A 25,213-nucleotide genomic window follows, 5' to 3' on the forward strand; every position below is an offset into this window, starting at 1 on the left:
GTTAGGAGATCTCTAGACAACATTCTGAATGCTGAACTCTGCTCTAAGCAAAATTATATGATAGCCATAATGGGAGGGTGATGGAGACTTGAGAAGTCTTAAGTGTGTTCAGTGGAGGAGGCTGTGAAAGAAAGCTTAATTCTCATCATGTAACATAGTGGAATTTTAACTCTAATACCTTCAACAGATAAATTAAGAAATGGTACCACAGGAATAGTATTAAAGTGCAAAAAATATTCAAAAAGAGCTGGAAGATTTTAAACTTTCACAAGCAGAAAATGATTAGTAGGAACTAATATTTTGTGCCATTAGCCTTTCATAAACATTTAAATATAAATATAACCCATAATGTTTTTATACCACACTCACCCAGTTGAATTATTTTGTACAGAGCAGTGGAGACTGGTATAGTCCATAGTGATTCCCTTACGCATTATTATAAAAGCACCATGGGTCGCTGTATAACATGCCCCCAGAATCCACAATCACTGCCACCAGGTGGCAATAGTGAGTTATATCTGCACCTGCAGGATTTCTGTTCTGAAAGGTCCCTGGAGTACTACCCATTTCGCGGTGTCTTAGGATTCTGAATTTGGTCATGTCCTGGACAAGATGTTTCCAGTTACTTGAAAGAAGTTGTAGAAGACATACTCACAAGGTCGGTCTTAGATGTCATATATTGTGGGAACTACAAATGTGTGATGACAGACTTGGGATTGAATAAAAATACACTAGGTTCCAGTTGCTGTTGTGAAAGCAATATGAAAAGCAATTAGAGGTAAAGTTTTGGGTATAGGTTAAAAAACTCACATAAATGAAAAGTGTGTTCTGGAAGGTAAGATGACACAAGGGAAATCACTGAAAGGAAACTCAGATACACAGATCCGCTGCATTTCTGCTGTGACCATTATGTCACATTAAGACTTATTTTGTTCTTCTGAAAATGTAGGTCTTTGTATCAGATTATCTCTAAATATCTGTACTCTATGATTCTTTTATATATTAAAAAATTATTTATTATTGTGGAAGATACAAACAGCATCAAGAAAGTAGCAGGCACTCTCATATCTTGATATATTTCATTTCAGTATAATTTCTTGGCACATGTGTATTTGTGGATAAATTTTTTATTTTTTAAAAATTACATCATTCTATACATTTAGTTTCATGTACGTCTCTCATCAAGAAACATAAAGTAAGCTCTTTCCTGCTCACAATATATCCTTGTCTCTGTCCTTTGTCCCAGCGCGAGCGATTTCCTCTGCCCACTTTATCCCTGAATGTCTCCAGCTTCAACCCTAGATGCTTTGCTTCTCCCTTTCTTGCTTTCATTTTTTTTTCCTCTCCCAATTTGGAAGAAAAGATATCTCACACCACATAAATTCCTGCTCCTCTCGTAGATAAATGTAGTGATTAGTTCAGATAAATCTGCAAACATGTACTCTCAGGGTCTGAATCTTACTGTCTACCCTGAGTGACTTATTCCAAGTCATTTTAAGATTAGGGTCAAACACTCTAAAATTAGGGTCGAACACTCTAAAATTAGGGTCAAACACTCTTGAAAGTACTGTCTTGAGCAGATCAATTTGCTAAGGACTCTCCTACTCCTTTTTAGAGTTTCTGTACCAATCATTGTCTTAATTAGTGGCTCATTTCAGACTTTCTTAACAGCTCTATTTTCCTGCCCATTGCTCTCTACTACTGTCTCTATGGTCCTCAATCTTTGCACCTTACTACAGTATCATCTTTTCAAGCTTTTCCTCCCACCTTCAATCTTTCAGGTATCAGAATCTTTTCCAGTGAGTCAGTTCTTCGTGTCAGGTGACCAAAGTATTGGAGTTTCAGCTTTAGCATCAGTCCTTCCAATGAATATTCAGGACTGATTTCCTTTAGGATGGACTGATTGGATCTCCTTGCAGTCCAAGGGACTCTCAAGAGTCTTCTCCAACACCACAGCTCAAAAGCATCAGTTCTTCGGCACTCAGCTTTCTTTATAGTTCAAATCTCACATCCATACATGACTACTGGAAAAACCACGCCTATGACTAGACAGACCTTTGTTGGCAAAGTAATGTCTCTGCTCTTTAATATGCTGTCTAGGTTGGTCATAGCTTTTTTTCCCAAGGAGTAAGTGTCTTTTAATTTCATGGCTGCAGTCACCATCTGCAGTGATTTTGGAGCCCCAAAACATAAAGTCTGTCACTGTTCCCATTGTTTCCCCATTTATTTGCCGTGAAGTGATGGGACCAGATGCCATGATCTTAGGTGTCTGAATGTTAAGTTTTAAGCCAGCTTTTTCACTCTCCTCTTTCACTTTCATCAAGAGGCTTTTTAGCTCCTCTTCACTTTCTGCCATAAGGGTGGTGTCATCTGCATATCTGAGGTTATTGATATTTCTCCCAGCAATCTTGATTCCAGCTTGTGCTTCTTCCAGCCCAATGTTTCTCATGATGTACTCTGCATATAAGTTAAATAAACAGGGTGACAATATACAGCCTTGATGTACTCCTTTCCTGATTTGGAACCAGTCTGTTGTTTCATGTCCAGTTCTAACTGCTGCTTCGTACAGATTTCTGCATACAGATTTCTCAGGAGGCAGGTCAGGTGATCTAGTATTCCCATCTCTTTAAGAATTTTCCAGTTTGTTGTGATCCACACAGTCGAAGGGTTTGGCGTAATCAATGAAGCAGAAGTAGATGTTTTTCTGGTATTCTCTTGCTTTTTCAGTGATTCAAGGGATGTTGGCAATTTGATCTCTGGTTCCTCTTACAATAACCCAAGTCAGAGATAATAATGACTTAGAGGAAGTGATCGTGGAGATGGGAAAAACCAGCAGAGTCCAGACATTTTTCAGTAGATATGATTGATAGAATTTAGTGGGATGAGAATTTTAAGGACAAGCAATGTAGTACAGTGGCTAAGAGCGTTGTGGGTATGAGCCCTGCATGGTCTCCAAACTTAAGTCTGCCATTTCCAGGCTCTGTGACCATAAGCAAGCCACTCAGCCTCTCTGTGCTTCACATTTTCATATGTAAAGTCGGCAGTACTGCTCTCATTATGTTGTAAGAAAAATGCGAATTAAAGCATTTATTTGATTTTAACTTAAAGCAGTGTTTTTATATACTCAGTGCACTCTAAGTGTTTGTAATCATGAGGGTGGTAATGCTATTATCTTCTGTAGATGATCCTGAAGAAGAGGATTTGAGGATGGAAAGAATGAGTTTGGTTTTGAACATTTGGGTATTGGAGTTTTATCTGAGACATTCAAATTATGTTGGACAGTCTGTTGGATTCATAGGTAAAAGGAGAAGCCTGGCTGAAAACAAGTTAGGTGGTGTGATTTTCTCTTTCATTAAACCAGTGAAATGTATGAAAATCCCTAAGGAGAAATATTACTGTGAGAAGAGATAAGCAAGTACCTGTGACAGGGTTTCAGGAAACTCCAGGGTTTGTTTGTTTTTGGCTATGCTGGGTCTTTGTTGCTGCGAGGGTCTTTCTCTAGTTGCAGCAGGTGGGGGCTCCTCTTCGTTGCATTGCACAGGATTCCTATTGCAGTGGCTTCTTCTATTGGAGAGCACAGGCTCGAGGGCACCGAGCTTCAGTAGTTGCAGCATGTGGGCTCCGTGGCTGCGGTTCCCAGGCTCTACAGCACAGGCTCAAAAGTTGTGGCCAGTGGGCTGAGTTGCCTCGAGGCATGTGGGATCCTCCTGGATCAGGGATCCAACTCTAGTCTCCTCCATTGGTGGGCAGATTCCTTACCACTGAGCAACCAGGGAAGCCCAGGAAACTCCAGTTTTAAGGATGGATCAAGGAGAATGAACAGACAAGGGAGACAGAGGAATAGGCAGAGATGAAGAAGAAAAACCAGAAGACTGAAATATCACAGAACCCAGAGAAGAGTTCTCCAGAGAGAAGGAAGCATCAACTCTTTTAGGTGCTGCTGAGAAGTCTCCAGGGACTTTCCAGGTGGCGCTAGTAGTAAAGAACCTGCCTGCCAATGCAGGAGACGTAAGAGACACAGGTTCGATCCCTGTGTCTGGAAGATCCCCTGGAGAAGAAAATGGCTACCCATTCCAGTATTCTCGCCTGGAGAATCCCATGGACAGAGGAGCTTCGTGAGCTACAGTCCACGATGTCGCAAAGAGTCAGACATGACTGAAGTGACTTAGTGTGAACGCACAGGAGAAGTCTACAAACCTGACACTGAACAATAGCTACTGAGTTTGAAATATGGAGGTCATAAACAATCATAGCAAGTGCACGTTGAGTTGATTGACGAGAAGGAAGCCAGATTAGAAAGGTTAAAGAAATGGAGTAGGTGAATACAGGCAATTCTTTTGTGTAGTTTGACAGTGAAAATGGACTTTTGTAATTAAATAGAGGATTCTTCATTCCAGCTAATGAAATGAGGTTGCTTTTTTTTTTTTTTTTTGCTAAACATGACTGAAAAACTCTTGACTAAATGAAGTGACCCAAAAAGTTATAGATTCTATTCCAGATTTCAACAATCTGGATAGCAAAATCAGACCAAGAGAGTGTGTTAAATGGGGCACAAGTGAGAGAAGGAATGAAGTTGCTTTTGTCGTGCACCTTAAGAAGTTCTATCCTAAAAATAAAAAATTAGAAATAGTGATTTTTTTCAGATGGAGCCACTGGAAGATGTGTTGTCCAGGAATTAGAGCACAGGGTGACTGAGGAAGAGCAGATTGAAGGTCTCTGGAAATGAGATTTAAAAAAAAAAAATCTGTAAGGCTGGGATCTCTGAGGGGTATTTATAAGATGGCCCAGTTATCCAGATGCTTGATAAGATTTTCAGAATGGAGGAGTGTTGTGGGCCAGATGGGAATGTCATCTTAATTGATAGCAGTGGGTGATCAGGAGATCAGAACATCCTATTCAGAAGAATGGGCAGGGAAAGAGATAGCCAAATGACATGAACTTAAAGAAAAACTGATTTATTCTCGTGTCAGTAGGAGATTAAGGTACTGAAAGAGGGTGGGGAACAAAGAGGACACTGACTCCATCTCTCAATGCTGAAGTATAAAGGGTTGAAAACGTTCAATTTCAAAAGTAGTGGTATCTTCTGGAGAGGACCAGTTAAGATGCCAAAGTAGAGAAACACTCCCAAAAGAGATTTAGGAATTCAGTGACCATGTACCACCAGTTCAGAGGGAAAACCCTGGAAAGATTTGGGAGCACTGGAGAAAGGAGGAAAGTAGGTAAGAGCTGGCTCAGGAATAAGGAAGAAGGATTAGTGAATGAAACTACGTAAAGGTATTTCAGTGGTTACACATTTTTTCTTGTTAACATTTCTGTTGATGGAGAGATAAATGCTGCATTATTGGGCTGCTCTGACAAAATACCATAGACTGGGTGACTTAAACAACAGGGATTTGTTTCTCCCAGGTTTAGAACCTGAAAATCCAAGATCAAGAAACCAGCAGGATTAGTGTCTTATGAGAGCTGTCTCCTTAGGTTGCAGACAGCTGCCTTCTCTCTGTGGTCTCACATGGCAGAAAGAAAGAGAGAGAAATCAAGCTCTTGGTGTCTCCTTTTGTAAGATCTTTAATCCCATCATGCCAGGGCCCCACCATGATGATCTCCTCTAACCCCATTACTTTCCAAAGTCCCAGTCTCCAAATACCATCATATTGGGCATGAGGGCTTCAACATATGAATTTGGGGGTGGGATGGACATAAATATTCAGTCCATAACAAATGCTATGACTGCTTCTTACGACTACAAATAGAGCTCTTCTCATGGTACATTTTATTGTTGAACAGAATTCAGGCACAAATTCTGGAAACAAGTATCGAACAAAGAAGGACCACATGATGTGTAAACTTATGTGCTTGTGCATTGCTTATTCTTCAACCATTGGTGGACTGACAACAATCACGGGTACCTCTACCAACTTGATCTTCGCTGAGCATTTCAATATGTAAGTAAAATGACTGGGTTGATGATTTGGTAAACAGACAGCACACAAATTATAAGAATTATTCTTACCTGTTTCAGAGAATCCAGAGAGACAGAGAGCTATATTGAGTTAATCCTCCTTTGATCCCCATCAGGACTGCTATAGGTCTAGAAACCTTCCTTCTGCTCCTTCCAATAGAGTTAGATATGTAGGACACAGTGAATTAACAGGTGTTGGTAGATTCCAAGGTCAGCTTGGATAAAATAACCCCTGGGTAATCACTCTCACCAAACACGTGTGTGGGTTCTCAGTTGCTCAGTCATGTCCACCTCGCAACCCCATGGACTGTAGCCCAGCAGGCTCCTTTCTCCATTGGATTTTTCAGGCAAGAATATGGAGTGGGTTGCCATTTCCTCCTTCAGGGAATCTTCCCAACCCAGGGATCGAGCCCACCTCTCCTATGTCTCGAAACACAGAAGACATGTTTTATTATAAATAATATTGCAAATGGTAGTTACCTAAAGTGAAAGGGATTGTTTACATGGGACAATTTGTGTAGGGTTTGTCAACTGACATTTAAACTTAAATGATGACTAGTAAACAGGATTGCCCATTACAGAAGATTTGGTGTTGGAATTGAAAAATATTTGAAGAATTGGGCAATTACAAAAAATAGTAATAAAGTATTCTAAGGACAGATATATGAATCTGAATATGAGTGGTGTGATGCTACTTCAGTGCAGAAAATTGAGAATCTTGGACACAGGACACTGGAGTTAAAAATTCCACTTTTCAGTCACAATAATAAGTAGTTCTTCCAAGACTTAATTTTCTCATATCTAAAACAGTCACAGTTCATATGAATATCGTAAGAATTAAATGAAGTAAACTACATAAAAATATTTGGTACTATGTAAGAATCATTGAAACAATAGTTTGAAAGTCCACAGTGTTTTGTGAGAGCTCAATCTGATTCTACACCCAAGGTATAATTTCAAGGACTAAGGACAGATAATTGTCAGAATTTCTGGAAGGTGGGCAGTGTTGAGGATGCCATGGAACAAGATTAACAAGATTTTTCATAGAAAAATTCAGGGAAAACCATACTCTAGGAAGCAGAGTCACAAACTCTGTGAACTTTCTGAGTTATTTGCAAGATGTTCCAAGAAATTCAAGATTCAAAAAATGTCACCCTCCATTCTGGAAAGAATGAGAACTTATATACAAAAAACAACCCTAACAGAGCAGTTTAGGGACAATGTGACACAGACCACCGGGTGCATTTACTGTGTCTATGAGTATACATCCATCGTGTGTACTCCAATGACTGACTTAGAAAAGAACCTTAGAAAGACATTTGGTTTATAAGTGAGAGACTTCTGAAATTCCCAGTGCCAGAAAGGATGTATTCAATGCATCTCCTAATTCAAGGCAGGAGATGCACTTAATCCCTTTCTGAAAGCTAGACTTGTATCTTTTCTCATGAATCCCCCAAAGAAAGAGATTCTACATCTCAGTCCTCTCTATAAATCTTTTTCTGAAATTTAGACCAAGTTTTTATTTTTACTTTTTTACTTTGTTGGTGTTAGAGAACTGCTGGTTTCCACCATTCCTGTGAAATGACTTGATATCGTCAAAATAACCATACTGAGTTTGCCCTTGGTCTTTGTGTTCTTGCCCGATGCATCATCAAAATTTTCTTTCTTTTATTTAACTGTTCCCTGGACTCTTTGAATGTATTCATCCATTTTTCAATGACAGATTGAGGGCATGTAGCACTTGGAGCAAAATGTTTCAGTAACTATTTTCCCTAATTATCTGATCTTGTAATTCTCCTAATCATGGGAATTTGGCCAAAACATTCTTTTTAGAAAATGCTTAAAATATAATTAGAAATTTAGTGATTTTTTTTCCTTCAAGTTTTCTTTAGCATTAAGAGTTATATGAAAACTGGAAAACTCAAAATATCCCTTCTTGATAGAAAATATTGAAAGAGAAGGGGCAAAACAACCTTATGTATAATTGAGAGCAGATGTATGAATCTGAATATAAGTTAGTGCTGTGATGTTCCTTCAGTGCAGAAAATGGGGAAATGTGGATACAGTCAGGGCACTTGAGTTAAAAATTCTACTTTTCAGTCACTTATGTTGTGAATTTGAACAATAAAAAGTAAATAGCTTTAAAAGTATATAGTAATTTGCATAATAAAAAGTAAATAGTAAATAAACAGACTAAGTATTTAATGAATGTTTTCTTAAATATTGACCCTAAAAATACAACAGCAACCCAAAGCAACATTGGAATGAAATGCATTCAATTTCATTGAAAAAAGTTCCAGAAACTTAAAACTACATGAAATAAAAAAAAAAGGTTTATGTTCTATGTTCAGATGTTTGGAGCCAGAGAGAAATCATCCTTTATTTCCAAAGCCACTACAATAATCTCACCTTTTCTCCTGACACTTCCTGCCATCTTTTTGAGCAATACCAATGATCATTTGTACAAGTTCATTTTAGGTCTTACCAAACTCTGAAGGCTACATTAGCCTGAGAGTCAATGATTTCCTGCTTTTGACACTTAGAAAAAGGTGCTATCTTACAAGTAATCTAAGAGAGGAAGCAACTGGATAATACATTTCAAAGCCTTATCTATCTAACTGTTTATCTATTTACTTAAATATAAAATATATTTATGTTTTATGCATGTACTCTTTTGTTTTCTTTTTTACGTATGGAAAATAAGAACAACAAATTCTGAGAAACCTAAATTTTATCCTGTGCAAATAAAAACAGATCTTCATCCACTCAGTCAATCAGTAAACATTTGTTGAGAATTGACAATGTGCAAGGCATGGTTTTGAACTCTTTTGAAGGATACAAAAAATAAAACCTACCAGAAAGAAGATTCTAGCTCATTGCCTAGGCAAAACATACATATACAGAAACCATTAACAATTTTAAAACAGAATAACTTGTTTTTTGACATACAGAGAAGAAGGTAAAGTGACAAATGACAAGTATTGAGCCCTTGCCAGATGAATTGCATATATTATAGTGCACACGAACCCTTATATTCTTGCTGTGGAAATGGTATACAGTGGTGATTAAAGGCATTGACTCTGAGATTCAAATGTCTATATTCAAATACCAGCTCTTGGACCAATAATGTCTTTAAGCCTGTTATTTTGCCAGAAAAAAAAAAATGAGGATAATAATATCTCTCTCTTTCTCTCATAGTTTCAAGTTTTACATAAAATAAATACCACTTAGAATGGTGCCTAACATAAAGCATGTGCTGTATAAATGTGGGCTATTATTAGTAGAGTTGAAAATTTTGATGTTTAGCTTGGTAGTTTGCAGACCAGATCAAGATCAGTCAGACCCCAAAGTCTATCTTCCTAAAATATTACCTCCCTAGAAACTTTTGAACATATGTCTTTAAAGAAGACTCTAGTTGTGTGCAGTACCTCTAATCACTAGAGAAAATTCGTCTGCATAACCTGGCCCAGTCTTAAACCAAGTAAACAGTAAACACCATGCTTATGGAGGAAATGAATGCAAATAATCCAGAAAATCAAAGTACATAAATTCTGTAATCAGTTTTTCCAGGAAGTAGTAGAATAGCCTGTGCATGTCTTTACACAATTGAGAAGAACAGTGTGCAGATTGATTGGCATTCTAAGAACCTGGGGACAGGAGACCAACTAGCAGGCTATGACCAACTTGTTGACAAATGATGAGAGGCACAAGCAGGTGAGTCATGAAGTGATGGGTGGATTTAGACTCAGGGTGCCATACAGTCAGAAGGTGGTGAGTGACTAGGCATGAGGATTTATAAGGGTAAGGAAGGGTTAAGGCAACTCTAGGAAATTTTGACGCTAGGGCTATATGTCAATAGATGGTGATTTCATAAAGTTTTAGAGAAGACTAGGCACATTCATTAGAGAAATAAATAAATCTTATTTTGGATATAGTGAAGTGAACTGCTCAGAATCTACCCACAAGGAGATTTTCAGCAGGCATTTACAAATTCATTGTTCCAATTAGCTATAAATTTGGGACTATATATATGTGTGTGTGTGCTTAGTTGCTCAGTTGTGTCTGACTCTGTGACACCTTGGACTGTAGCCTTCCAGGCTACGTTGTCCATGGGATTTTTCAGGCAAAAATACTGGAGTTGGTTGCCATTTCCTTCTCCAGGGAAGCTTCCAGACCCAGGGATCGAGCCTGCATCTCCTGTGTCTCCAGCATTGCAGGCAGATTCTTTACCTGCTGAGCCATTAAAGAAGATATATATATATATATATATATATATATATATATATATATACACACACATACATACACACACGTGTATATATATTCATAGAAATTAAAATCTTGAGTGAAGCAAGGGAAATATAGGGAGAAAAAAGATAAGAGAATTGAAACATGGAAAGATTCTTAGGAAATACTGACAAAAAGGAAGATGAGAAAAGTTAATCAAGGTAGGTGAAGAACCAGGAGCATGTGGGATTTTGACAGATGGAGGGGAAGACCATTTTCCAAGCAGAGAATAAGTCAGGAGCACACAATGTGGTGGAAGGGTCAGGTAAGATGATGGCTGAAAAGAGGCTTTTAGTTTTCATCAGTGACCTCCAGGAGGGCAGATGCAGGGGAACAATGGGGATTAGGGCAGAATTCAGACTAAAGAGAGTGAAGGAGTGAGACCATAATGAGAGAACAAGGCAGCTAGTTTAAATGATTGTTTCAAGTTTAACCCAAAAAAAGAAAGAAAGAAAGAACAAGCATGGTGTAACCAGAGGCAGAGTGTTCCTTTAGAATAAGGGAGGTATCAGTTTGGTTTTACACTCAGGCAAAGGAGACAGTAAAAACAGATTTGTGAGGTTTGCAGGGAGAAGAAAGAGAGAGAAAAAAATTATTAATTGGCTAACAGTCAATTAATGGAGGTGGAATGGGATAGAAACAAGGGTAAAAATGTCAGTCTTGGAAAAGAAAGATGTGTGCTCCTGAGTGATAATGAGAGGGGACAAGTGAAGAGAGATATTTCAAATCATGTATATACACACCCTTGTTTCACAGATGAGGAAACCAAGGCTCCAAGAGTTTAAATGATGATCACCAGTCAGCGGAGGCACTGGGGGGTGTAGGCAGATGGCCTGAATCCTGGTTCCCTTTTTGCTCTGCAGCCTCATTACCTCTCCCACCATCTGGGAGGGGGCCATGTTGGCAAAATTTTTAAAAATCAAGTTTGCTGCCAGTGACAAGTAAAGACTGCATTGGTATTTGCATTCAGGTATTGCACTTTCTCAGAGAGTGCAATGGCAACCCACTCCAGTACTCTTGCCTGGAAAATCCCATGGGCAGAGGAGCCTGGTAGGCTGCAGACCGTGGGGTCGTACAGAGTTGGACACAACTGAAGCGACTTAGCAGCAGCAGCTGCAGCAGCATTGCACTTTCTTTTTATAAAAGAAAAACATGCACACATAAGAATTATTTGAAAGAGTGGCAATGCTGAAAACATGGCTATTTTGACTGAACCATCTCTTTTTTGTTTTGTGTGCTAAGTTGCTCAGTTGTGTCTGACTCTTTGTGATCCCATGGACTATAGCCCACCAGGCTCTTCCATCCAGGGGATTCTCCAGGCAAGAACACTGGAGTGGATTGCCATGCCCTCCTCCAGGGCATCTTCCCAACCCAGGGATCAAACCCAGGTCTCCCGCACTGCAGGCAAATTCTTTACCAACTGAGGAACCAGGGAAGCCCTTGTCATCCTAAGCTGATACATAGCTTAGCAGGTGATTTTCAGAACAATACTAATAAGACTGAGCCAATTATCTAACTCAACCACAAGGTATGACATTTCTTGCATCCTTAATCTTTGAATCTATAATGTGTGGCACCGAGATTCTGACTCCCTTGTGCTTAATTCACCATTAGTTTTTGACTTACCCTTGGAATAAGGCATTATGGAAATATTGTTTTCTGTATTTACTGTTACAGTCTTATAGATTCTTTGGATTTTTATTGGCTCCCATTAAAGAAATACTGCTTGCTTGATGTTCTCTACCTGACCCTTCTGCTCCACTGATACACTCTTCCAGTTGTCATCCAATCTCCTCCTTTCCTAATATATTGTTAACAAATATCACCCTGTAATTAACTCACTTCTTCCTACTCTGGTTCTTTAAAGACCTGTGGCGGATTCATTTCGATATTTGGCAAGACTAATACAATATTGTAAAGTTAAAAAAAAAAGACATCCAACTCTGCCAGCTTTTCTCTACTTGTATGGATGCTGTATCATTTGAAACTGTTCAGTTACTCCAAAACTTACATTCCAGTCCCATCTCTTCTTATCAAAGCTATATTCACATTTCTATAAATTTGTCTTATCCACGCACACCCATAACCAGCATGCCTGATTGCAAGCTTGTAAAAGGTTTCATGAATTATTGAATTATAATAATTATTGAATTATTATCTTCTTCTTTTAGCCCCCAAGGAGCACAGGTAGGTGATCAATAAACATTGGTTAAGATGAACTGAACCAAGACATGAATGAAGTGCTGATTGTTCCTGGGAATCATCTAAATAACTGAATAATCTTTTGATATTAAAATAAAGTTATTAAGGGAAATATTATTAGGGACAATTATTACTTTCATAACAGAGGAGTTTTGCTGCATCGATATTACTTAACAAATCCACCAGCTATTAGTTAAACACAAAAAGCCAATCTATCATATTAAGAATAGAAGATTATCACAAGTAAAATTTCACAGCTTGCTGATTATCAAAGTATATTATTCAGCTTGTGGGCGTCAGCTGTGAAATGTGTGGGTATACAAAGCAGCTTGGAAGGAAGTTGAATTATCAATAATTAGCACAGTCACTGTTGCTAATTATATGTTAAATAATAACTATTGTTGCTTCACAAACCAAGAAATATGTTTATAGGCGCTCTAAATTCAAAGCCCACCTCCCTAACCTCTCTGCTTAGCTAATCACAGACGAAGAAGGTAAGCCAGCTACCTAGCAATAGCCACTTTCAAAGCTCACCATGATTTTCTCCTGCAGAAAAGCATAATATGTGTTTCTAAGAAAGAATTTCTCTGGCAAATAGTACAGAAGAAATTTGGGTATTGCAAAGTTTAGACTTGGTTGGTTCAGATTCAACTTTGCCATATATTAGCTTAACTTCTACAAATGTAAGTTTCTTCCATCTGTAAAATGGAGGCAAAACTAGAACATACAACACTAGTATGAAGATTAAATGGCATACTGCATTCGTGGCTCTTAGCAGAGGGCCTGGCAGGTAGGAAATTGTCAATAACCCCAGCCATTGTCGTTGCTGCTGCTTCAACTTTTGCTCTTGCTGTTAGAAATCTAAGTCTGGTTCATGCGTAAAAAGTAATTAATATTTGAAAAGAAACCTCTGGAGGTACATAAATGCAAATCTGAAAAGTGGCTTTGACTCAGAAATAATCAAAATAGTCATTAATCAAAAGGACTGTAATCAGTGTGGATATCAGCTGATCTTGCCCTTAGTGGCCAATACCTGTTTCAAAGCAATAAATATCCACAATCACACACATTCTTTTGAGATCAGTGCTGTGTATTTAATTAGCATTATTTATGATTTTGTACTTGGACTTAAGAACTGCATCTATAGCACTGTCTTCCTAAATTTCAACACTGACACACTCGTATGCTTCAGGTCAAAGCATGTCTCTCCTATGTCATCATTCCTGTGGGGTTCTAAAATGTCCTTAAAACATCAAGTCTGCACTCTAGTTTATGGATATTTTGAAATATATATGGAATTTTTTCTTTTCACTTGGGAGGACATTGAGGACACTGGGCTTTAAAGAAGAGAGGTGGTGTTTTCAACAGTCCTCCTGGGTTTAAATATCCAGCTTGACTGTACACTCTGTGACCTTGGGCAATCCACTTAACCTTCTGAGACTTTGTGTTTTCTGTGTAAAATAAAAATATAATACATGCCTACAGGAATTTTGTTAGAATTAAATGTGCTTAACTCATTCCTGCCCTTCTGCCTGACCTCTAAGACTTAAAGTGCCCTGGTGTATTTCCTTTTCCACTCATCTCCACTGATTCCTGAAATTGACACACCCATTTCCATGGTTTCTAAAGCTACCTGTGTGTGGGTAACCATCAATTTCACATCTCTAACTGCTCTCTCAATTCCAGATTCATCTATCTAACTGACTATCCACCACAGCCACCAGGAAAGCTAAAGGGCACCTCACATGAACACCCTCACAGCAGCATTCCGATCCGCCAACCTGCTCTTCCCTCAGATTCATGTCAATGAATAGTACCCTTTCCTACATTGTATGCCAAATATTTGTAAAATCCACTGCCTTCTCTTCATCTATGCTGCTACAAATCTAAATGAAGCTAAAATCTACTCATCTCCCTACTCCTCTGCAAACCTGCCTTGGTCTTCTAACAGATTCCATGTGTATGTCTCCTACTGCTATGCTACAGATTACCATAAACTTTAGCAACTTAAAACAGCAGGAATTTATGACCTCATCATTTCTGTAGATCAGGCATCTAGGCACGGATTAGCCAGGTCCTTTGCTCAGCTGAAGTCAGGGTGCCAGTGGGGTCTGCGATCTTCACAGAAGCTCAGAGTCCTAGTACAGGGTCATCCAGGTTGTTGACGGAATTCAATTCATTGTGTTTGAATCACTGAGGTGCCTGTTTTATTGCAGTCTGTTGGCATAAGGTCACTCTCAGCAACTAGAGGATACCCCAAGATCCTTGCTAGATGCCCCCCCCCTTCCTTTGGCATCTGGAAGCCAGCAGGAACAACTCTCTTTTAAGGGTTCCCTTGAGTAAGTCAGGCCCTCCCAACATAATCTCCCTTTTGATTAACTCAGAGTCAGTCTATTGATGGGAACCTCTGCAAATTCTCTTCACTCCACCCATTAAAGAACTTAGCCTCAGGAATAAAATCTCACCGTCTTTACATGTTCTGTCCACACAGAAGGGGAAAAGAATGTACTAAGTATGTATGCCAGGGGCAGGGTTCTTGGGGGTCATCTTGGAGCTCCACTTACTATACTTGGCTTCTACTCTTGTTACCATCCATCTTCACAATCCATCTAGCTAACATGTTTTATGAAATTCATAAATTTACATAGACTTTAAATTAGATCATGTCACTAGCTTACTTACTATGTTTCTATTACTCCTAATTGCATTAGTGAAAGTGAAAGTGTTAGTGGCTCAGCTGTGTCTGACTCGTTGCACCCCTATGGACTCCTCTGTCCATGGATTTCTCCAGGCATGAATACTGGAGCGGGTTGTCATTCCCTTCTCCAAGGTATCTTCCTGACCCAGAGATTGAATTTGGACTTCCTGCATTGCAGGCAGATTCTTTACCATCTGAGCCACCAGGGAAGACCAATTGCCTTAGTATTAAAATCCAAATTCCTTCTGATGGCCTACATGGCTGTATATGAACTGATCCCTAGTGGCTACTTCTTGGACTTTATTTCATGAGACTGTGAACTTAGCTCACCACACACAGCCACAATGGTCTTCTGTCTAATCCTCAAACATCCCCAAATCATTCCTACCCCAGGGCCTTTGCACTTGATATTTCCTCTGTCTGGAATACTATTTCCCAGTTATTTACATGACTAGCTCCTTCTTGCCATTTAGATCTCATCTCAAATTTTATTTTCCTTGGTCATGCTACGTAAAATTTCTCCCTCCACCTAATCTCTTTTTGTCACACTATTCTGTTTTATTTTCCAATTCATTATATGCTTACTTGTTTTTCTGCCTGTGTTCTCCATTTAATGTAAACTGTGAGAGCCTGAACTGTGTCCATCTAATTCACTGCTATATCCCCAGGAGCTGCAAGAGTACCCAGTGCATGGTAGACACAAAACTTACTGTCAGGTGAAAGAAAAGGATTCCATCAGAATTAAATGTAGTTAGCATGGTTTATACCCACTCCAGTGTTCTTGCCTGGAGAATCCCAGGGACGGGGGAGCCTGGTGGGCTGTGGTCTATGGGGTCGCACAGAGTCGGACATGACTGAAGCGACTTAGCAGCAGCAGCAGCAGCAGCATGGTTTATGATAGAAGAAATCTCTATTTGCTTTAGGCAGATACTTGCAGTCCCTTCATTTATGGACTATACATGCATGCATGCTCAGTCGCGCAGTCATGTTCAACTCTTGTTACCCTACAGACTAGAGCCCTCCAGGCTCCTCTGTCCATTGGATTTCCCAGCAAAAATACTAGAGTGGGTTGCCATTTCACCCTCCAGGGGATCTTCCTGACCCAGGGATTGAATCAGCATCTCCTGCATTAGCAGGCAGATTCTTTACGTCTGAGCCACCAGGGAAGCCTGTTATGGAATATGAAGGAAGTGGGAAAAGAACCACCACTATGAAACTAATCCCTTCTAGGGTGCCACTCATTCCATTTTCATTCAAAATATTTATACCTCATAGTGTTTACTTTCTTACTACTGAACAAAAAAAAAAAAAAAGGAAGAAAAAAAAAATTCTAGAGTTTAGCTTTTTTAAACTTTCATTTTTTTAAATGGCCTATCCCTCCAGGCAAAAATTCTGAAAAGCCCCACTTCCCTCAAATCTCACAGAATTCTCCGCAATGGGTGGGGAGAACAAAGCAGCCTGATTTCAAGGTATGGGCTACAGACGGTGCAAAATGAAACTGGGTTTGGGGCATTGTTTTGAGCCTAATCCATGCAGCATTTCTCATTGTCTTTAGGCTGAACAAAACAACACAGGCCACTGACCTGTAATCCAAGTCTAGTAAATTGATGGAAGATAAGCTTAAGCCTTTTCTCACTTATTTTCCAACTGAAAACACTGTTTTTTTTTTTTTTTTTTTTAAGCAGACAATTCTCTATAGAGCCTCATAGAGTTGCTAAAGCATTTTTTTTACATTAATCAATTTTATGTATTCTTTATCATTTTTTACTTATCATTTGCTACTTTCAAATGGCAAAACTGAGCTTCCCAGGTGACTCAGTGGTAAAGAATCCACCTGCCAATACAGGAAACTCAGGAGACGTGGGTTCAATCTCTGGATGAAGAAGATCCCCTAGAGTAGGAAAACGGCCACTCACTCCAGTATTCTTGCCTGAGAAATCCCAAGGACAGAGGAACCTGGCAGGCTCCAGTCCATGGGGTCGCTAAGAGGTGGACATGACTTAGTGACTAAACAACAGCAGTAACAATGGCAAAAGCATATAAGCGAATCATAGGATCACTTCAAGGTAGATAAAATCATCCTCAAGTTGCCAGTGCTAATTCTAGGACCCAGGGAGATCAGCTCATGTCTTGCAGACAACAAGAGAAATCTGCAGTTTTGAAAGCTTAATTTTGTTTTTTGTTTTTGTTTTTTTTTTAACAGCCTTTGCATTTCTTAGGAACCAGGCTAAAATAGCAGTGTTCTAAAATAAATAAATTTGGCTTATGTTGATGTGTGTAGCATGAAACATCTCCTTTATTTACATGATCTTTTTTAAGTGGCAAAATACAGTGTGATCTAAGTAGAAAAAAATACTGAAAATCTAGCATTTCTATTACATTCTTTCTATTTTGTGATTTCAACCATAATAAAAATATGTGAATGGTGTTTTTTTATTAATTCTGTATTATTTTCTGTACTTTTCTCATTTCTGACTCTGTTACTACTTCAAGAAGAAAAATTAAAGATAACTGTTTCTTGAATTTCCTTTTCCCCACAGTCATAAAATAGATAACTATATGAGAATTTAGACTACATTTCAAAACAATGATTGTGAGGTTACCAAAGAAACTGTACCTGAGGATTTTTGTTGCTACTGCTTTATTATGTGAGCTAGAAAGCTGAAAATAAGAGAGTTAATGGAAAAGTTGATATTTTTCACAGGACTTTTACTTATTTTTATCTGGTCCTGATTTATTCCATTTGAGCCCCAAAGCCCTGCCTAATTCTAGGAAGAAAGGTCTAGAATATGTCTGATAAGATGGTTGTAGTTGCTTTGGGGCAGAAGAAACAAGAGGGGAAAACAGCTTTGAGGGACAGTGTGGGTCAGATCAGAGTCCCGTCAGAGTCTGGGATGTCATCTCCCAAGATGAAATGGTGATGGACACATGCAGTTCTCTTAAGTCAATTTTCACCTGTTCCCAGGTCTGCTTGTTTGTCTTTCTTCACTCATGTACTGATGATTTGAATACAAATAACAAAACACACACACCCACGTGTCCCCATCTCTTGTGCAATTCCATGAGTATCAGGCACTGTGCTAGGTTCTTTGGTAAACACTTTCTCAAAGGGATCAAAAGTCATAATGTATCTGCTCTCATTTTTGTGAGAAGCATGAATAACCATGCAGTGACAGAATCAAGAGATGAGGAGCAAAGCTAACTCCTGTATTTAGTAGGGAATACCCCACCCCCGACCACCCAACATCTTCTTTCTTGGCTGCTATCGCAGGAAAGATGGGAAGTGCTGCTTCTCACAGACCATCAGAAACGATTCCACTTGTACTCCTCCCGTGAACACTTTTCTGTATTCTCACACAGGCGCTATCCTGACTGCCAGTGCATCAACTTTGGATCATGGTTTATAATGTCCTTCCCGGCTGCCATTGTTATTCTCCTCTTGTCTTGGATCTGGCTTCAGTGGTTTTTCCTAGGATTCAAGTGAGTACATATTCCATGTTAATCAGGTCTTTATTTATTGGTGTCTGGGTTCCATGTTCTCAGCCCCTCATCCAGGGCTTTTACACCTATTTCATGCATGCTGCATTTCTGTGTTTCTCTTCCCCACAAAACTGATACGTATGAACACATGCATTATGGATACTCTAGAATATCATCTATGGAAGAGATTTTGTAGACAGAAAGTCTATCTTGGTCTCCTCTGATCCTAAGCCATTAAGATATTAATAAGCCAGAAGGACATATGAAGCTCATTATGGTGAGGACCCAACCTGCCTGTTAAAGCAGAATTTTAAGAAATTTTGCTCCTCTCTTTGGTTTAATGTGTGGATTTCCTCAAGCTATCAAGTAACTTTAAACTGTAGCATGCAGAGCTTCCTGTTTCATCCTAACATTGTACTAACATTAACGTGCCCTTGAAAAACTAAAACAAAAATCTGAGAGCATGCTCCGTGGAAAGAACATGGATTGAGAATCAGGAGACCAGGGACAAAGTTGTGGCTTCTCACAAGACAGATGAGTGATCTTTGCAAGTCCTGATCCATTCTCAGTCTCAATATCTTCAACTAAGCCAGTAGAATTTAACCAGAAGACTTAACCAGCTCACTTGCAACTCTGTAATTCTAGTATGGATGGGCCCTAGTTGAATATAGAGAAGTCAAAGTAGGAAACACTGATCAATCAAGAGCCAGAGAATTTGCAGATGTTACCTTGGCTGCGACTGAAGTTAGTGGTTCATAAGTACCAATGAGTTACATGACTCAAATGCCTGCCAAGCATTTCAAATTATGCAGGGTTCTACAGCAAAATCTAAAATGCTGCCTCAGAGATTCAACACATATAACAATACCCACAAAAAAAGGGGAAAGGGCTGTTTATCAAATCTTCAGGATTTTTTTCATGAAGAAACAAACCAATTCAACTTCATTTTTTTTTTTTTTGGCCACCCTGAGAGGCATTTCCCCAACCAGGGATGGAACTCGAACCCCCTTCAGTGGACGTGCGGAATCTTAACCACTGGACCTCCAGGGAAGTTACTCAACTTTATCTTTATAAGGTTTTATTTAAATAACTTCAAGGACCTATGAATGAAACAGCATGTTATCCACTGCAGGGGAGACTGAAGTCAGCTTTCTGTACTTCCTCTGAATAGCCAAACACTCCTGTGGAGTCATGTTCCATACCCGTGCCCACATTTTCCAAGCTTCATCATGTAAGGACTGATATTCTTCCCTCTCCTTTCCTCTTCCTGGTTTTTCTCCAGAACTGCCAGTTTTGTTAGTAGTCGGGAGATAGTACTGATGGTTTTTTTGAACAATCTATTTGTCCAGATTGCGGGAGCAGCGTGAGGCCGCACTCCCGCTGGAGCCAATGTGTGGAATGTCACTGCCTACGGCAGGTGGGCATCAGAGGGAAGAGGCCAGCTGCATACTAAATGCCCCTTCCTGGAAATCCAGGCCTTTGGGGGTCTATTCAATTGCTCAGGTAACAACACAGGATGCAGGGGACTGGAATCCCAGACCAAAGGAGAAAGCATCTGGTCTCAGACCCCAGCTGTTTTGTTCTTTTTTGGCTACATATAATGACTTTATAAAATATGTAGGCGACCCTTATCATCATTTTGAAGTGGCCCACCACTTAAAAAGGAGAAATTAAGAAGATAATGGGCAGAGGCCCTGAAATGTGTTTCTCCATGATGAAAAACATCCTGTGAAGTGCATATACTAGCCAAGTCCATAAATCATGATCAGTGGCACGTTGAAACAGTCCCCTTGCTGTCCAGTGTTGGTTACACATGGCACAGATTTATGCTCCAGCTAATTTTTCAGTGTCCTTTTTGATCTGCCAGTGTGTTCACCTCCAGAGGTTTTAGATCAACAAACAGAAATGATCAGCCCCTCCCCTGGCCGGCCACCAGACATTCTGATGAGCACATTGGGTATTAACACAGTTAACTCACCCATTATAAATGACCCCAACCTATTTGGGAAGTGAAGCTCATCTGTCAGTGCCACAGGATTTATTTCAATGGAGAGGTTGATGCATTGTCATATGCTTCATCAGTTCCATTGTGAAGGCATTAACCTTCGTTTGTAGCAAAGACACTTTGGATTTTGACTTAACTATTGATTGTCCCCAAGCAAAGTGACAAAGAACATAGGCAGTTTACTGGGTAGAAAACAGTTTCTAAGAAGACTCTTCTTTAAATCTACTTAAAAAAAAATAATTCTATTGATGGCTCTCAAGGTGGTCCACAGGTTAGTTTCTTTTAATGGTAGAATTTATATTCTGACAAGAGGAAAATTTCAAGACTGGCACTAGTCAATCATTTAATGGAGGCTATAAAAATTAAATATTACTTTTTTGATCCTAAATGCAACAATGATCATCTAATCATGTTCATTGGGTGGGGGGTACATGTGGGTGATTATGAATGTGTAGGATGGATGACTTAAGAATTGAGGAATTTCTGCCCCTGCAAAGGTAATAACAGTCCAAACATATCTGAGTAACAGAACTGCAGAAAAATAAATATAACGTGTCTTCATGTGATAACTGCCCTCCTCCCCCAGTCCTCGTCCTATCTACTCTTTCATAAATAGCCATGTTTACCCTCAGCAATTTTACAGAAGAATATGTCGTTGCTTCCTTTCTTTTTTTAAAACTGCTTTATTGAGGTGTGCTTGACATACAAAAAGCTGTAGTTACTAAATGTATACAAAACTTACTGTGTTTGGGGATAAGCATACACCCATGAAACCATCATCAATATCAATGCCATAAACTCATCCATCACTTCCAAAAGTTTATCCCTACCCCTTTTGCTTTTTTCCCCGTCCTTTTGTAATAAAAACTCTTCACGTAAGATCAACCCTCTTAGCAAAATTTTAAGTATATTATTGTTGCTGTTCATCATAGTCTCTATTTGTACAGAGATATCCAGAGCTTGGAGGAGGGCATGGCAACCCACTCCAGTATTCTTGCCTGGAGAATCCCATGGACAGAAGAACTTGGAGGACTATGGTCCATAGGGTTGCAAAGAGTTGGACACGACTGAAGCAACTTAGCACAGAGGCATCCAGAGCTTACTTTTTCTGCATAACTGAAACTTCGTACCCTTTAGCCAACATCTCCTCATTTTCCTCTTCTCCTAACCCTTGGAATATACCATGTTACTCTCTCCTTCTATGTGTTTAACTATTTTAGATTCCACATAGAAGGAAAATCATGCAGTATTTTCTTTTCTGTGTCTGACATTTCATTAAGCATAATGTTCTCCAGGTTCATCCACATTGTAGCATGTATCAGTGCTTCATTCCTTTTCATAGCTAAATAATATTCCACTATATATGTGTGGAATAGTTTTTATTCTTTTTCTTATTCATTTGTCCATCCAAGGACATTTGAGTTGTTTCCATATCTCGACTGTTGTGAATAATGTTGCAATGAACATTTGAATGCAGATATTTATTAAAAATGTAGATGTCAGTTCCCTTTGGATATATACCCACAAATGCTTTCCATACCAACATATAACATAATCTAACTGAGCTACTCATATTTTCCAAAAGATAATCCATGAGAATCTGGCCAGTTTTCCATTTGTTTCTTCCTCTGGAGGGATATTTTTAAATCAAGATTTAGAGCAACACTTCACAAAATGCTGTTCAAGGTTTTGAGGACCCTGGACTTCAGGACAGAAGAATTAGTCACAGGAGAAAGGGGTCACTAAAAGTAAGCAGCTAAAAGAAATAGAGACTGACCGTTACTGTTAGAAGTAAATTGGAAGATTATCTGGTTGATGCCATTAGAACATAAGTAGTAAAGAAATGCAAAGAAAAATGTAATAGAATAGGTTTTATTTCTGAAAATAGACCTAGTTTGGACTCTGTTCATGATCAGTGTATGTGACTTGTGTGCCTAAAGTATAACTGGAGTTTAGCATATTGTGTGAAAATCGATGGATCTAGCAACCAACTATCTTGTAAGCCTGACAAAGCTACTGTAGAGTTAATGAGTCAAGTATTTACTCTGTATGCCAGTGTTTAGAATTACTGCCCACCCCCAAATACATGCTACAGCCCCCATTCTCTAATAATTCTCACTAGTGAGATAAAACTTTTCTATGAAAATTAACAATCACACTTAAGAAATATATTAAAATATTTAACGGTCAGGTATGTAATAAAGTGTTAAATTAGACATGAGTGGCACATAGCAAAATTCCAGTGATGCCAAAGGACTTGGAAGAGCTTAGCAGATGATGTCATGGGAGTTATGGAATGACAGTTAGGCATCGAAAATTAAGCAAACCAGGAAAAAACAGAAAAGAGGGGACAGAAAATTCAGAGAAAGAGGCAGAGGGATAGGCAAAAAGCACAGGTTTTTGTTACTAGCGGGGAGCTTTATATTTTCTGACACTTTCACACACATATCTTCTATAAAGGGAAAATTCTTTAACAAGCTTAATTATTCTTTTTAAATTAATTAATCAATTTTAATTGGAGGATAATTACCTTACAATATTGTGATGGTTTTTGCCATACATCAACATGAATCAGCCATAGGTATACATGTGTGCCCCGGATCCTGAATCCTGGTCCCACCTCCCTCCCCACCATATCCCTCTAGATTGTCCCAGAGCATCGGCTTTGGGCACCCTGCTTCATGCAGCAAACTAGCACTGGTCATCTGTTTTACATATGGTAATATATATGTTTCAATGCTATTCTCTCAAATAATCCCACACTCTTCTTTTTAGCTTTAAGGAGATGTTCCAATGTGGCAAACCCCCAACAGCCAAACAAAAAGCCTGTGCTGCATTTATTAAACAAGAATACCAAAAACTTGGACCAATAAGGTAAGATACACATGCACATGGACACACACACAGAGCGATGCAGCTTATGCTGCAAGTATTTGTTTAAAGACAAATGTGTGCATAATGGTCTATAATGTATTTATTATACTTGCTAAGGGCCCCAAGTGTTCTAACCTTTATCAATATAGCTCCACATGATAAAATACAGACCATGTCTAACTAAAACTTACCAGGTAGAAGGACAAGAAGCTGAAAGGCCCACTGAGGAGTAAAGCCCCTTTCTAACTGCAGATTCTCTTAAATAATTGATACATCCGGTTTTTACAGAGTTTGTGTTCTCCCTGACAACAGTTCAGGGAGCTTCTGCAAATGTTCTGACTGAGAAAATAAATGAAAGGATTGGAATTTTCCCACAGATATCAAGAAATTGTGACCTTAGTCCTCTTCATTGTAATGGCCCTGCTATGGTTCAGCCGAGATCCTGGATTTGTTTCTGGTTGGTCTGCGCTTTTTTCAGAGTAAGCATTACTTGTTATATTTGTCGCCTCCTGTTTTATACTCTGCTTTTCTCCTAAGTGGTTCCTATAACTCTGAAAGACTGTATGAGATTTGCTTTTCTTCCTTTCCATTGAAAAGATTTTTAAAATTCTAATCTTTTCAGGAAAAAAACAGTGATAAAGAATGAAATTTAGGGTAAGGCAGCAAGCCCAGGAACCAAACTGCCCTGTAACTAAGATAAGGCTTCTTCAGACAAGATTATTTTCTTCCTTACAAAATTAGAAGGATGATTTGCAGGAAAGCCATGTTTTAAGATGGTCAGGAGTATAGACCTTGGAGCCGCACTGCTTTGGTTCTGTTCTTGGCTTTTCCACTTACTTCAGGCAAGTCACCTACCTCTCAGTTTCTCCATCTGTAAGCTGAGGCTAATAATAGCACTTAGAATAGTGCTGTATCTTCCCACAAGAAGTGCAATACAAGTGTGCGCTGAATACCACTCAGTGCTTCCTAATAACCTGATATGAATTCATATTCTGTGGTTTTTGCCAACCTGTTTTTATTTCTATGAAGGGTTATTTATTTAGTTCATATTTTGTCTTTTCCTCTGTTGATGTCCATTTTTGTACTATTTCCCTATAAATCTGTCCCTGCCTCTATTTTATAAACAAGGAATTCTCTGAATAAGCAAGAAGACTGACTTTACAAGCTACTGTTAGAAGCTGGGTCAGAGTTAACTTTATCTGTCAGTGATTTATATCCCAGCAGACACTGCTGAGTCATGTGAAGTGAGGGGGAAGATTGTAGAATAATTTGCTAAATTAAGGACCATCCTACATGTTCGTATAAATACCTTGGTTTGAGATTCACGTTTCCAAATCTGTCTTTCACTGAAGTCCTCTGTATCCTAAATTCAGCAGATCTCTGATTTGAACTTCCTGTCTTACATCCCCCCACAAAAATCCATATAGTGGGGGTAGAAACTAAAAATGTTTGAGTCAAATCTATTCTACCCACACGGACTGAAGAAATTCTTGCATCAGAGGCTTCTGGTTATACAGGTATTGCCAACATTTTTTTAAAGCCACCAAGTGTGCTTGCCAATTCCTAGTGAGCACACAAGTGCAACAATTGCAGGGTGGTGCATGTTTTCAAGGATCAGCTGCAGCTTCATAGACTTTTTCTTTCCATTAGGGTGAAAACTTCTCATTTCAAGAAGTCTAAACAAAAGGCAATATCCAATCACTTACAG

The 25,213-nt window shown here is 39.0% G+C and overlaps 1 protein-coding gene across 1 annotated transcript in view; it reads left to right on the forward strand.

The window, feature by feature from the left end:
- Window positions 1-25,213, forward strand: part of SLC13A1 (solute carrier family 13 member 1) — a 104,206-nt gene that overhangs the window by 40,613 nt on the left and 38,380 nt on the right. The window contains exons 7-10 of the mRNA XM_027539119.1: window positions 5,785-5,942; window positions 18,507-18,626; window positions 23,407-23,505; window positions 23,883-23,984. Coding sequence (XP_027394920.1) covers window positions 5,785-5,942; window positions 18,507-18,626; window positions 23,407-23,505; window positions 23,883-23,984 — 479 coding nt within the window. The remainder of the gene's footprint in view (window positions 1-5,784; window positions 5,943-18,506; window positions 18,627-23,406; window positions 23,506-23,882; window positions 23,985-25,213) is intronic.

This window comes from Bos indicus x Bos taurus, chromosome 4 (genome assembly GCF_003369695.1).
Source record: "Bos indicus x Bos taurus breed Angus x Brahman F1 hybrid chromosome 4, Bos_hybrid_MaternalHap_v2.0, whole genome shotgun sequence".
In the NCBI taxonomy this organism is placed as follows: Eukaryota; Metazoa; Chordata; class Mammalia; order Artiodactyla; family Bovidae; genus Bos; species Bos indicus x Bos taurus.